Below are 13,120 nucleotides of genomic sequence, written 5' to 3'. Positions count from 1 at the left end.
CATAAGAATGCATGCGGCAATTAATACAAAAAACCGCTACGCTTTCATATTTCTAAAATTAATCAATTAAATCAAGAAAGCAATGAGAAAATAAAATTATAACGTTGTATGCTAATAAACTAATTATTTACTTGATATGTTGTCATCTATGAATTCGTCTATCCTGTAATAGGCTTTCTTACATAAAAATTGTTTAATATAAGATTTGAATTGCCTCTCTGTCAGATTTAATGCAGATTCCGGCAGTTTATTATAAAATCTTATGCAATTACCATAGAATGAATTACTGATTTTGTGCAGACGGCATTTAGGTAAAATAAGCTTATTTATATTGCGTAAGTTTCTACTTGTACAGTCTTTGAGTTTTTTAAAACTCTCTAAGTTCTTCCGTGTATACATAATATTTTCATAAATGTATTGTGAAGTAACTGTGAGGATATTTGAGTCTTTAAAGCACTGACGTAATGACTCTCTCGAACCCATACCATAAATAGAACGTATGGCTCTCTTTTGTAAAACAAATATAGTATTTATATCGGCTGCTTTACCCCACAGCAGTATGCCATAAGACATTATGCTATGGAAATAACTAAAATATACAAGTTTAGCCGTTGCCACGTCTGTTAATTGTCTAATTCTTCTAATTGCATATGCAGCAGAACTGAGTCTACTGGCCAATTTTGAAATATGGGGCCCCCATTGTAATTTCGAGTCCACTGTTATACCTAAAAAAACTGTATCATTAACAAAATTTACTATTTCATCATTAAGCAATAACTGTGTATTTATTAGTCTTACATTAGGAAGTGTAAATTTTATACACTTTGTTTTGCTGGAATTTAATAATAGGTTATTACATGTAAACCAATTTAATATTGCAGACATAGCACAATTTACATCGTCTAATTGATTACTTTGACGTCCAATTTTAAACACTAACGAAGTATCATCCGCAAACAGCACTATATCTGCAATTTTCTCTACCATAAAGGGAAGGTCATTTATGTAGATTAAAAAGAGAAAGGGGCCTAAGATTGACCCTTGTGGAACGCCCATCTTAATATTAGCTCCCTTAGATTTTACACCGTCAATATCTACAGTTTGAACCCTATCCTCTAAATAAGTTCTCATTAATTTTAGATCATTATCTCTTATACCATAATGTTCGAGCTTGTACAAAAGCGTTTTATGATCCACACAATCAAATGCCTTTGATAGGTCACAAAAAACTCCGAGTGCATCCTGTGACCTCTCCCAAGATTCGAAAATATGTGTCACTAGCGCAACACCTGCGTCAGTGGTAGACTTGCCGGCGGTGAAACCATATTGCTGACTGTGAAGCAGTCCGTTAACCCTGAAGTGATGTAACATTTGATTTAACATTATCTTTTCAAACACCTTACTTAGAACTGGCAAAATAGATATAGGTCTATAGTTCCCTGGCTCAAATTTATCTCCTGATTTAAATAGTGGGATTAATTTGCTAAATTTCATTAAATGTGGAAAAACGCCATTATCAATACATTTATTAAAAATAGTGGCTAGATATGGAGCAACAATATCTATGAAAGAACTAACTACTTTTACAGACATGCCCCAAAGGTCTTCCGTATTTTTTAAATTTAGCTGTTTGAATATTTTTATGATATGAAAGGGGCTAACATGTGAAAATTTAAATCTTAAAGAACAACAACCGATATTAGTCTCTAGTAATTTTTTTGCTCGAGATTGAGATGAGTCCAGTCCATAATAATATTACTATTACTTAATACGATTTAGAAATAGGATTTTTTACGGTCTCATTATATTAGTAGAAATTAACTACTAATTTTTATTTGCACGACAAAATTTTTGCTTTTAATAGAATCTTCGCTAAAACGTAAATATGTCTCACAATCTTTATTGGATTGCTGAATTTTGAAGTAAAACGCGCAATACAATTTCAGATATTTGTAATTCAAATAGGTATAATAAAGTTTATTAAACTTGTAGATAACAAATATTATAATAATAAATGTCCTGAGTACAGTTTACAAAAAGAAATATAATACAAAATTAAATATGTATTAAGTTATATCCAGCTTGTAGATTAAAAAATGAAGTATATAGAATATTAAAGTTATTAAATCATACCGAATGTTAAAATGAGCAGTGAGTTTTTTATTACAGATCTTTTGCATTGTAAGCCTCAAAATGAGCGTCAAGGGACAAAACGAAAGGGAACATAGCAGAGAGGTTATGACGATGCTGAAAACTTTTAATGTTGGTTAGTGAATACAATTTGTGTAATAGTGCCTATTTACGATAATATAAACTTTAGTACAACGTTATAAACTTCATAATATACATTACATATATATGAGATACTTTAAATTTGTATGTTATTACTTTATTAGTTATGCCTTCGTTCTTAAATATAAAAATTGTATCTATCAAAATCTATGTGATGATACTGCCACTTAACTGAATTCTGTCAAGTAATATAAGCATAATAAATAGCTAGTTAGCTTAATTAAGTAAGTAAATGTTTAATAGATGTAATTATTATCTATTCATAGACTAACTATAAACATAAACAGTAAGTTGTCGTATAATAATTAAAAAAGAAAAACAATAATATTATGTCTCGTCTATACGAATTTTTCCAGAGTTATATGATCGTTGTTTTTCGTAATCAAATTTTATTTTCACCCTCTCTTTATCAAGATATTTTTTGCTGTCTATTATAAAATACAATCTAATCTGCTCCTATGTCAGTTCCGTATATTATTTAGATAAAAGGGTTGATTTAATATTTCGTATGTACAGTTAGGACATTTATGTAATGATTAATGTTTTCTTTTCTTATATTTAGGTATAAATATCTACGTTATTTCAATAACAACAAGTTCTTTATTGTTGTAGTATACAATAAATCTATATTGAGATATGTTTTATTCTTATTATGTAGGATTCGTGTTAATTATATAAGTAACTGTTTGGTTTTTATACTATTTATTATTTTTGTCATTTTTATTTTTGATATAAATATTTTTAATAAAAATAAAATATAAATTAAATATTTTTTTATTTATAATCCAAAGAAACGCTGTAATTTTAAATTCTCGTTCGTTCTATAGGAACATATGATGCTTGCACTCTAATTATTATCGCTGTCCGTCCATTCTAATGGAATGTAGGTATAGGATAAAATTATTATCAGTATACTTTATAATATAAGAATTTATATATTAAAATAAATAACATAATATGTATTATAGTGAATTAGGTCAGTAAAGATGGGCATGTACTAAGCGAGCGAATCCTTATTCATTACTTACTTATTTTGTGTTAACGTTTTACGTTAAAAAATATTTATGTGCACTCCAAGAATTTTCATTGCTGTATTACATTAGCTAATATTCCTCCAGACTTCGTAAAATATCATCAAACCCTAACTGCGGTTGTCAACTCGCTTGCCAAGTGTGGCAACTACTGGCAAAACTCCCTTTATGAGGGAGGCCTATGTTTAGCAGTAGACAGTTAACGGGTAGTACGAGTTTAATTAATATTAATTCGCTAATAATTTTAAACATTGTCCTTGTATTTTTCTTTTAGTTTAAATCTAACTAGTTTTATGTGCAGCTTTTGTTCTATGTGCCTACCTAGTTCTATATTTAGTTTTTGTTCTGAGTTCTTTGTTTAACCTTCGTAATGTATATAGAAAATATTTGATTCATTATAAATGGTCTATATTTACTATATAAAACAACTCGTATTTCATTGAATTGAGTGTCTGGTACAAAAAACCACATCAAGAAAAGTGAAATCCGAAATAAGATTCTATAGCAAGTCATACTGTCAGCATGCTATTAGGAGGCTAGTAGATATTAGCTTATACCTTTTAAAGAGAGTCCCATATCTAATAAAGGGACGGTAATGGATTCGTACTATACTAATAGTATACACACATACTACGTATTACTTGTGTAAACCTGAAAATTTGCACGTATCGTGTACCGGTAAAACTCGTTAAAAATCAATATCGGCAATGTTTACACGTAGTCATAGCAAAATGGGCGAGATTGGATATCGCCCAATAGCGAGCTATATTTGTCGAACGCCATGACAACGGTACGCACCTGTGCCGCAAATATTTGGTCAATATACTAAACTTTTCACGTAAACAATTGACACGAGAACAAAAACAATGAATCAAGAAGCAAAGAAGATAACAAATAACTTATACGGGAGAGTTACTGCTCCGGCCCTCGAAAAATGTCGCGTAAACTTTTGCACGGATTTAGAGAAATCCGTTTTGATGAGTAATTTTGAGAGACGAGGCTGGAATCAAGTCGGACCGGATGACGAATGGAACTTTTATTGGGCTTCAACACAAACCTGTAGAAATCTTTTCAGTGTCGAGAGTGGTTATCGAATGAATGACAATCAAATGATTAATCACTTTCCGAACCATTATGAGCTTTCAAGAAAAGACTTGCTTGTGAAAAATATAAAAAGATATCGCAAGGAACTCGAAAGAGAAGGAAGTCCATTAGCTGAGAAGGCAGAAGTTGTTCTGCATGGAGGTCAAGTTGTTACGAGATATATTCATCTCGATTTCGTACCTATTACATTTGTTCTTCCAGCGGACTACAATATGTTCGTTGAAGAGTATCGTAAATCTCCACAAAGCACTTGGATTATGAAGCCTTGTGGGAAGTCTCAAGGCACCGGTATTTTCCTTATAAACAAGTTATCGAAGCTAAAAAAGTGGTCTCGTGAGGCGAAAACTCCTTTCCATCCGCAGTTGAGCAAGGAAAGCTACGTGATTTCTCGTTATATAGACAATCCTTTGCTAATAGGAGGAAAAAAGTTTGACCTTAGACTGTACGTGTTGGTAACTTCTTTCCGACCCCTAAAAGCTTATCTCTTCCAACTCGGCTTTTGTAGGTTTTGCACAGTGAAATACGATACAAGTGTCACGGAATTAGACAACATGTATGTCCACCTTACAAATGTTAGTGTACAGAAACATGGTGGTGACTATAATAGCATACACGGTGGTAAAATGAGTGTACAAAATTTACGACTTTACTTGGAAGGTAGTCGGGGGAGGGTGGTTACGGAGAAGTTGTTTGCGGCTATGCAATGGTTAATTGTGCATTCACTAAAAGCTGTTGCTTCTGTAATGGCGAATGACCGACATTGTTTTGAATGTTACGGTTACGATATCATTATTGACAACCAGTTAAAGCCTTGGTTGGTAGAAGTCAATGCTTCACCTTCGTTAACATCAACAACAGTTAATGACAGAATATTGAAGTATAAGTTAATAGACAATATTTTGTCAGTGGTTTTACCTCCCGATGGTGTTCCAGATGTGCGTTGGAATAAATTACCTTCACCAGAATCTTTGGGAAGTTTCGATTTACTTATAGATGAAGAACTTTTGGAGAAAGATGAATCTGTAGCTTCAAATGGACGTGTCGGTAAAAATAGCAAAATGAGTAGATAAATATGTCTACAATAACGAAAATAAATACTAGAAAATTCTATGATAATGACACCGTCAAACTTATAATTCGATATATCGAAGTTATTTTAAAACTGTATCAGTAATACAAAACTAATGTATAAATATAATTAATAGCCTTTTATATTTTTAATACAAGTATTCTCCTCATTTATGCTTTGTGCTACTATTTTTTAATTATCATCGTGTTCTTTGACGTATAAGGTGCAATAAAGATTTAAATAAATTAATAATAATTTTGTTTGTATTACTGCAATATATTTCATAATTCATAAATATATTTATCTAGGTATGATTTTATTAAGGTATATAATATTAAATACTATATTTGAATGTAAATTTTTTTGCATAGTTTGCAGTGTTTATACTTTTCCACATATTAACATAGCCTGAAACGTCACTTCAAAATGCATCAAAAAGCCAGCTTGGGAGTTGTGCATACCACATATTTGCATTTTAATGGCACCACAGAAAAATAACGCCACCCAGCTATTTTATATGCTAAGCAGCTGAACTTTGCGCCGATTAATGTTGCATAAGTTTTATCTAACGGAACTTGCCTTAAAAGTCCATAATTTGAGGGTTCAACATTGCTGGCTACTATTTAGCTACTCTAATTTTATAATAACTAAAACCCTGAATATTTAAATACCTGATATGAATTACCCGAATATTTAAATAATTTATTTATGTAAAGAAAATTACGTTGATTTAGAGTGTATTTTTATAGATAGACGAAAAAATGAGAGCTTAATGCAAATTTTTGTAAGATAAAAGTTTAAATTATTTATTACTAGATTACTTTTTCCTATTTTTTTCAATCTACATTAGTTTTACTTTTAGATAAGGTTCATAGAATGTTTGAAAAAATCGATTCAGTAATTTAGTTTTAATTAAATTAAATATCATATTAAGTAAATATATATATGAATTAAAATCAAAACAACTAGTTTTGCCATAATTGAAATCTGTTATTTTTTGGATAATAATGTCTTAGTATTTGTAGGATACTACTGCTTATTAATAATTATTATGTATGTAAAATAATAAAATTATTTATTTCAATTGAAAGTTCTTGGGACTAAAACAAACATTGAAGTTAGTTTCATTTAAATTTATATTAGTGATTTTTTAAATGAATGCAATAATATCCATAACCTCTCATAACAAGTATCTAATATTTTAACAGGTATTTATCGCTTTATCTCAAGAGTAATCTATATATTTAAGATAAAATAAAAATAATTCTCTATAAACGTTCCTTTTAATATTAAATTACCTGTAAGATTATAACATATAAATCTAGCACCATTAGTAGGTTAGGTATACCTATTACTGTAGCTTTTGGCTCCTTTCAAAGCATTATAAAGCGGCTTAACTTCGAGTGACGGGTCCATGAAAGCGTCAAAGCAATATGTTAATTTTGTTCGATCGATTGACTTAAATACAATGACAGTCATGCTTACAAATTTTAGGATTATCCATCTTTGAATATAAAATACTAGCTATATCTTGTGGCTTGGCGTGAGTTGGAATATAAAGGGATAACAAATGAAAAAACTTATTTCTTTATATGTAATATTAGGTTTTATTTTATTTTCATATACAGACAAGTACAGTATAAAAATGCGTTGATAAAAAATTGAAAAGTTCGTGTTAAGGTTGCCCTGCCTTTCTTATTAGATACCCACACTATAATGTTGTATATAGGGTATTCTTATAATTTGCCATAGCACGACAAGATATCGTGCGATTTTTATCATTATGAGTCATAAGAAAGAAAACTGTAACATTTTTAATCTTCCGCGACGATATTGTGGACGTGCACGGAAATTTAAAAGCATTTACATACAGTTGCATATATTTTTCTCTCTTATTATGTCTTCAAAGTTAATTAAAAAAGATTCCAATTTGAGAAACACTCATAAATATAGGTACCCGAACGCTTTCAGAGCAAGCCTCGCCCTAAAGCAATCTAGTACAAATTACCATAATTAAACTCATAATTAATGATATAAAAAATACTTGGAATTTATGAAGAAATATTTTTAAATATCTGAATAAAATTAACATGATATAAAAACAAATATATTTTTTGCATAAAAAGAAACACCTACTTCAATCTTGACAAAATATGAATATTTCGTTCGCATTTTATATTGAAAATATTTGAATATAATACAGAGAATCGGGTATATATATGTATAGACTTTACTTGGCAATATGCATATTTTCATACCTTATTATGTGTACTTAATGATTGAACAACAACAACAAACAAAAAGAATTATTAAAATTATCAAAGTAAGTTCAGAATTGGCGACGTAATTACGTGGCAAATCCACAAAGTAATAAGAACGAATTGTGAACTTTTACCTTTTAGAAGTCTCATAAAAATACATATGTAGATACGTGAGATACATTGCAAATTCAAATATACCTATAACTAGATAGGTTTTTCAGAGCTCGATCGATTACACTTCGCTGCCGTTGTGAATATTTTAATGTCACATTTTTTGCTGGGAGCTTAGAATCTCGTTTCAAGTTCGATTGAAAAATCCACGAACCGCCGCGTCACTTGCATTATCAATCACATTTCGGAATTCCGTCGAAACAAACTGAAACAAGAAAAAGAGAATTTTAAATCCAAGATTTTTCCAACTCGTTTCTTAGTCCATTGATTATATTTGTTCTGGATCTCTTCATTAAGAATTCTTGCCAATGTTTGTTTCCTCTTACTGAGAACGAAGTTTGCAAGATAAAGAAAAGTAAAATATTTAACTTAGCTGAAAAATATGTTGTAATCTTGATAGTCTATTATTTTGTAACATAACCTACATATGGATGTCGTAAGAGGCGACTAAAGGACGGCGAAGGATGGACAGCAGCGTCCCTCTTAAAACATCTCTAAAGACTAACTACGGTTGCCAATCCGGCTGCCAATCGTGGCAACTATTGGCAAAGGTTTATGTTCAGCAATGGACAGTTAAGGTCTGATATGATATGGTTTTGATAATTTATGTAAAATATATTAATTACTAGCTGTGACCACGACATTTACTTCGTTTACCTAGAAATTACCACGAAATTGGCTAAGCCAAGTTGAGTTAAAGAGCCAAGAAATAACTATCTAATTTACTTTCATATTTATAAATATTAATAAAGATTGAATATATATTATGCATTATAATGGGCGATAGACTGAGTAGGTATAATGATTAAATTAATTTCGGTAATCTAACATTTTGCTCTGCAAAAAAATATCAAATACCTAGGTATTATTTTAGATAAAATAGGATACAAACTGACAAAATAAATGTAAATTAATCGTTGCAGGTCATATGTACAAGAGGTTACAGTTAAAATTTAGATATCTACTCGTATGTTTACGATACTATAATATTATTACAAACATTTTTGCAGTCTCTTTCTCTTTCAGAACTACCTAAGTAAGATGTTTCAGCAAATGTCAAGTAAACAAGTAATGTAAATCAATTATTTTTAGCTTTTAACTTTGCAAACGAAGACGCCCCAAATTGCACTGCCAAAAGTTCGGAAGTAGTAGGTACCTATCTAAAATTCCTTACATATTCCGTAATTCCGGTGGTGAACAGGAATGGCGGAATTGACGGAAATTGCACTCAATTGGAGACAGCATCACGTGCCTACGAATTACGTATAGTATCTGTGTATCTATACTAGGAATAGAATATCGAATGAGACCTAATACTGACGCCTGTGCCTTAAATTAAAAAATATAAATGTAAAAAAATATGTTTAAGCGAAATAGATAGGTCATTTGAGTACATACTAGAAACCTATAGGGAATTGATGGGAGTTATGAACAAAATAAATACTTATTTATGCTCGCATTTTGATGTGTAGTTTAACTGAACGTAATTAGTTAAGGTATAGGTATAGTTATTTATATAGTAAAAAAATATAATACATACATTAAAAAACAATAAAATTAAATATTTTACGCATATGAATGTTTTAAATGTTAATTCTTTAAATGCAATTTAAAATATTATAACTGTTGTATATATACCTAATGTACTGAATGCCCACAATTATTAAGAGTACGTGATTATTCCTAATATTATATAGGTAATATTTTTTTTTTGTCTCGTCCTTAGATAAGTTATCCAATATCTTTAATCTCGCCTCTCTATCACTGAATTGGCAGTCTGTAAGTACGAGAATATGTTCTAGGTACTACGTTTATGACTTGTGCACTATGTACGTGCTACTAGGTAAAGTTTAGAAGCGGAACGAAAGCGCTATTTTTACCAGAATAAGTAAGCTTTTTCTTTATTCCGATCATGCATATATGAATTTTTGAAGTAATATTTTCCTAATACGTTCTGTTACCGTTTCTGGAAAATACTAGGTTAGTATGAAATAACTACTGTCTATAAGTAGAGGCAAGTAAGATATATTAGTGTCTAGTTATGCTTTTGTCTACTATAAAGGTAATAGAGTTAGAAAGGAGAAGAAAAATTATAAAGGTTAGATATATTCGACATAAACTAAATTTCTATTTTTTTATTTTTGATTTTTTGTTACTTATATAATCTAATAGCTAAATATATAGCTAAATCGCTAAATCGAAAATAGCTAAATCGATTTCAAGGAATTTTATAATCAAGTAGATATTAATTTAACTTAAAAACTGGTATATATTGCATCAAAATCGGTTGAGCGGATTAGATGACGTTGCTTGTAATTATGAATGAATGGTAATACTGCTTGAATAGTTAATACACAGTCGCTACTTTGTGAGTATTTTTAACTGTATATTATAGAAAGTGTTTTAAAAATTTGTTCGGTTTGATATCTGTTACTGAATACACCATCATACAACTCGTCACAAACTAAAGATCTGTCCTAACGATTTGGTACTCGAGTCTTCCATCGTGTCTTTTTTATGGCACTTTTTTCATGTAGGTACAACTATGTTTTGGAATCAACTCCCAGCAGCATTCATTCTCATCTGTCACCCTTCACTGGTGCTTCGCCAGCGTATCCCGTTAGCGCAGGCGGGGTTACCATACTATTTTCACACATAAAAAAAAAAAACTCCCAGCAGCAATATTTCCGAACTAATACAACATTGTAACGTTTTAGAAATTCGTATATATCTTTCTAAAACACAGGCACTATCTTGAAATCCAATTAAAAAAATTCAATACTAATATTAAAAAAAAAAAAACAGATTTCCGAAAAGTTGCAATTGAAATACTTTCTAAATGTGCCGTCAGATTTATTAATAGTATTTCCAATTCTTAAACCCGTAAACAAAATATAATGTGTCTATAAGTAATCGAGTATCTACAATGTATAAATTTATATAATATTAATAAGGTCAGTAGTACCTCTAAGAACTTCTCATATTTAGAAATACTACTTCAAATAAATTATTTAAAACTAATTTCCGATTCTACTACATCGTCGTAAAGTTAAGTACGTGCTAGTTGCTACGAAATACAGTTGTACTAAAATTTTGCTCATGATACGAGTTTTATATGTGAATATCGATAAGGAATTAGAAGCTATTTACTTAATAAATGACATTACAGTTTATATCATATTATAACTTAATAATAAGTTAAGAAATTATTTGACAAATTTGCCAACTGACAATATCCTTTCGTGATGTAACTGTAAATACATTCACTTCGATTAGCTGAGAAATGTAGGTTCAAATAGAATTATCGAAAAGTAAAATTTTTCAACCTAATAAAAACATGTACGGTCATGACTGTAGTTTCTATCAATCTATCTATTATTGACTATGTCAGTTTCTTTACTTTTTTTTTATCAGTCTATTGTTATGAAATTTAGTATATCTACACATTTTTTATGAAATTCCTAAAACGCAGCTTTATCTACGAGATCGATATTTTATTAATTGACCGGTAGCATATATGCTTCTCCATCCTAAGTAAAACGTATACCCATATTAAATTTCACAATGATTATCTTATTAGTGGTAAGACTCTAATAAGTAACACACAAACTCATTTATACATTTATATTATTAGTAGAGACATAAGCTAGACCATTAATCTATCGTAATATGCAACCGATATTCGAATTACAGCAAGACTGGTTGCAGTAGAGTCATAACTCAAACCGCACGTGTTCTCTCCACCGAATGCAATTTTCCCAGTAGTTTTGTTGCCGCATGACTGTTTGTCGTAACAGTGTAAATACTGAGAAAATGTTGCATTTAATAACATTAACCTACTAATATTATAAACGTGAAGTTATTAAACGATGTATGTGTGTGTGACACTATTCAATCACACTGAACAGATTTGAATGACATTTTGTATGCACAGAGATAAACTTCAGCCTAGATCGATACATAGCATGTTTGTTATTATAATTCACAGGGAAAAATCGAGAGGTATCAAATAAAAATAAAAATAAATTATTTTTTTATTTTATCACTACAATTTATAATAGAAATCAAAGTTATAAATACTAAGTATTTCTTACATTGAAATTGACAACAATAGCACGGTCCAGATGAACGTAAACATTAACCGACGTGTGTAATATAATATTATTTAGCTATGTTTAAACATCACAGACAATGTATTTTACTCACTACTTAATTGAACGTGTTTATGTTTTACTCTTAAAGTGGTGGAAAACGATTACCGTAAGTTATCTTAGCAATACCAGGAGTGTCACGTCCGAATGGCCGACCCTTAAGGGCCTATATTATGCCCTTTTTGAAATACCCGAAGCTGTGTTCTCTAGGGAAAAGCTCGGCAAAAATCTCATCCCATAACCTGAGCGTTAACGAGAAGGAACTCATTTTTTTAATCTAAACTGTATGTGGCCATTTAGGTACTAGGGTGTGAGGATAAATACCCTATTTAAAGTGATGATGAAAAGTGGCTTTGGTTATCACGTTAAACAAAATCTTAGGATATAGTTATACAAACAATAGGATATATAAGGAATGCAAAGTTTCGCCTCAGACTTACCCGCTTGTGAACTCGCGATCGTTAACAATTCTTATAGCTTGTTTATGAACCGCGAGTGAAAATTTCACTTGGAATAGACGGACACTAATTGCGCTCCCAATGTGTTCCTTGTTAGACATCATTCTGTTAGGGAGAAAGAGGGAGGGGCGGCGGCATTGTGATTGTTACTTTTTATTAACAAATGAAAATGGAATGGTATCTAATCCTGACTGTGCTATTATATTGGTTTATACTAGCTGGGAGTGAGAGATAGATAGGATAGATGAGAATGACGTTAAATCAGTCGGTCCGTCGAGACAAATTTATTAGGAGTTAATCATGATGATTTACAAGGAATGTGTAATGGCCTTAATTAAAATAATAGAGAATAGAAGAGGCAAAATGCTGGGCCACCTTATACGACATGACGATTTTTTAAGAGCATAGTAGAAGGAAAAATAGAGAGCAAAAGAGGAAGAGGAAGACCGAGGAATAACTACATGGGACAGATAAAAGAAACACTAGGTGTCATGTTGTGTAGGGAGGTCAAGGATGTGGCCTGGGATAGAGCTGCCTGGAAGAAGATGCATGAATTAGTTGCACCGACAAGTGGAAACTCTTA

General features: G+C 30.8%; 1 protein-coding gene across 1 annotated transcript; it reads left to right on the top strand.

Moving 5' to 3' along the window:
* The first annotated feature begins 4,069 nt into the window (after nt 1–4,069).
* LOC113513631 (polyglutamylase complex subunit TTLL1-like) lies at nt 4,070–6,260 on the top strand. Its single transcript, XM_026897623.3, has one exon. It carries the CDS (start codon nt 4,190–4,192, stop codon nt 5,495–5,497), a length of 1,308 nt encoding a protein of 435 aa, XP_026753424.1. The 5' UTR covers nt 4,070–4,189; the 3' UTR covers nt 5,498–6,260.
* The last annotated feature ends 6,860 nt before the right edge of the window (nt 6,261–13,120 follow it).

Source organism: Galleria mellonella, unplaced genomic scaffold, assembly GCF_026898425.1.
Source record: "Galleria mellonella isolate WM207_F2 unplaced genomic scaffold, CSIRO_AGI_GalMel_v1 utg139, whole genome shotgun sequence".
Lineage (NCBI taxonomy): Eukaryota > Metazoa > Arthropoda > Insecta > Lepidoptera > Pyralidae > Galleria > Galleria mellonella.
This window is presented reverse-complemented; position numbering and strand designations above follow the sequence as displayed.

Coding starts and splice junctions, on each gene's coding strand:
- LOC113513631 (XM_026897623.3), top strand. CDS start 4,190: ATGAATCAAGAAGCAAAGAAGATAACAAATAACTTATACGGGAGAGTT.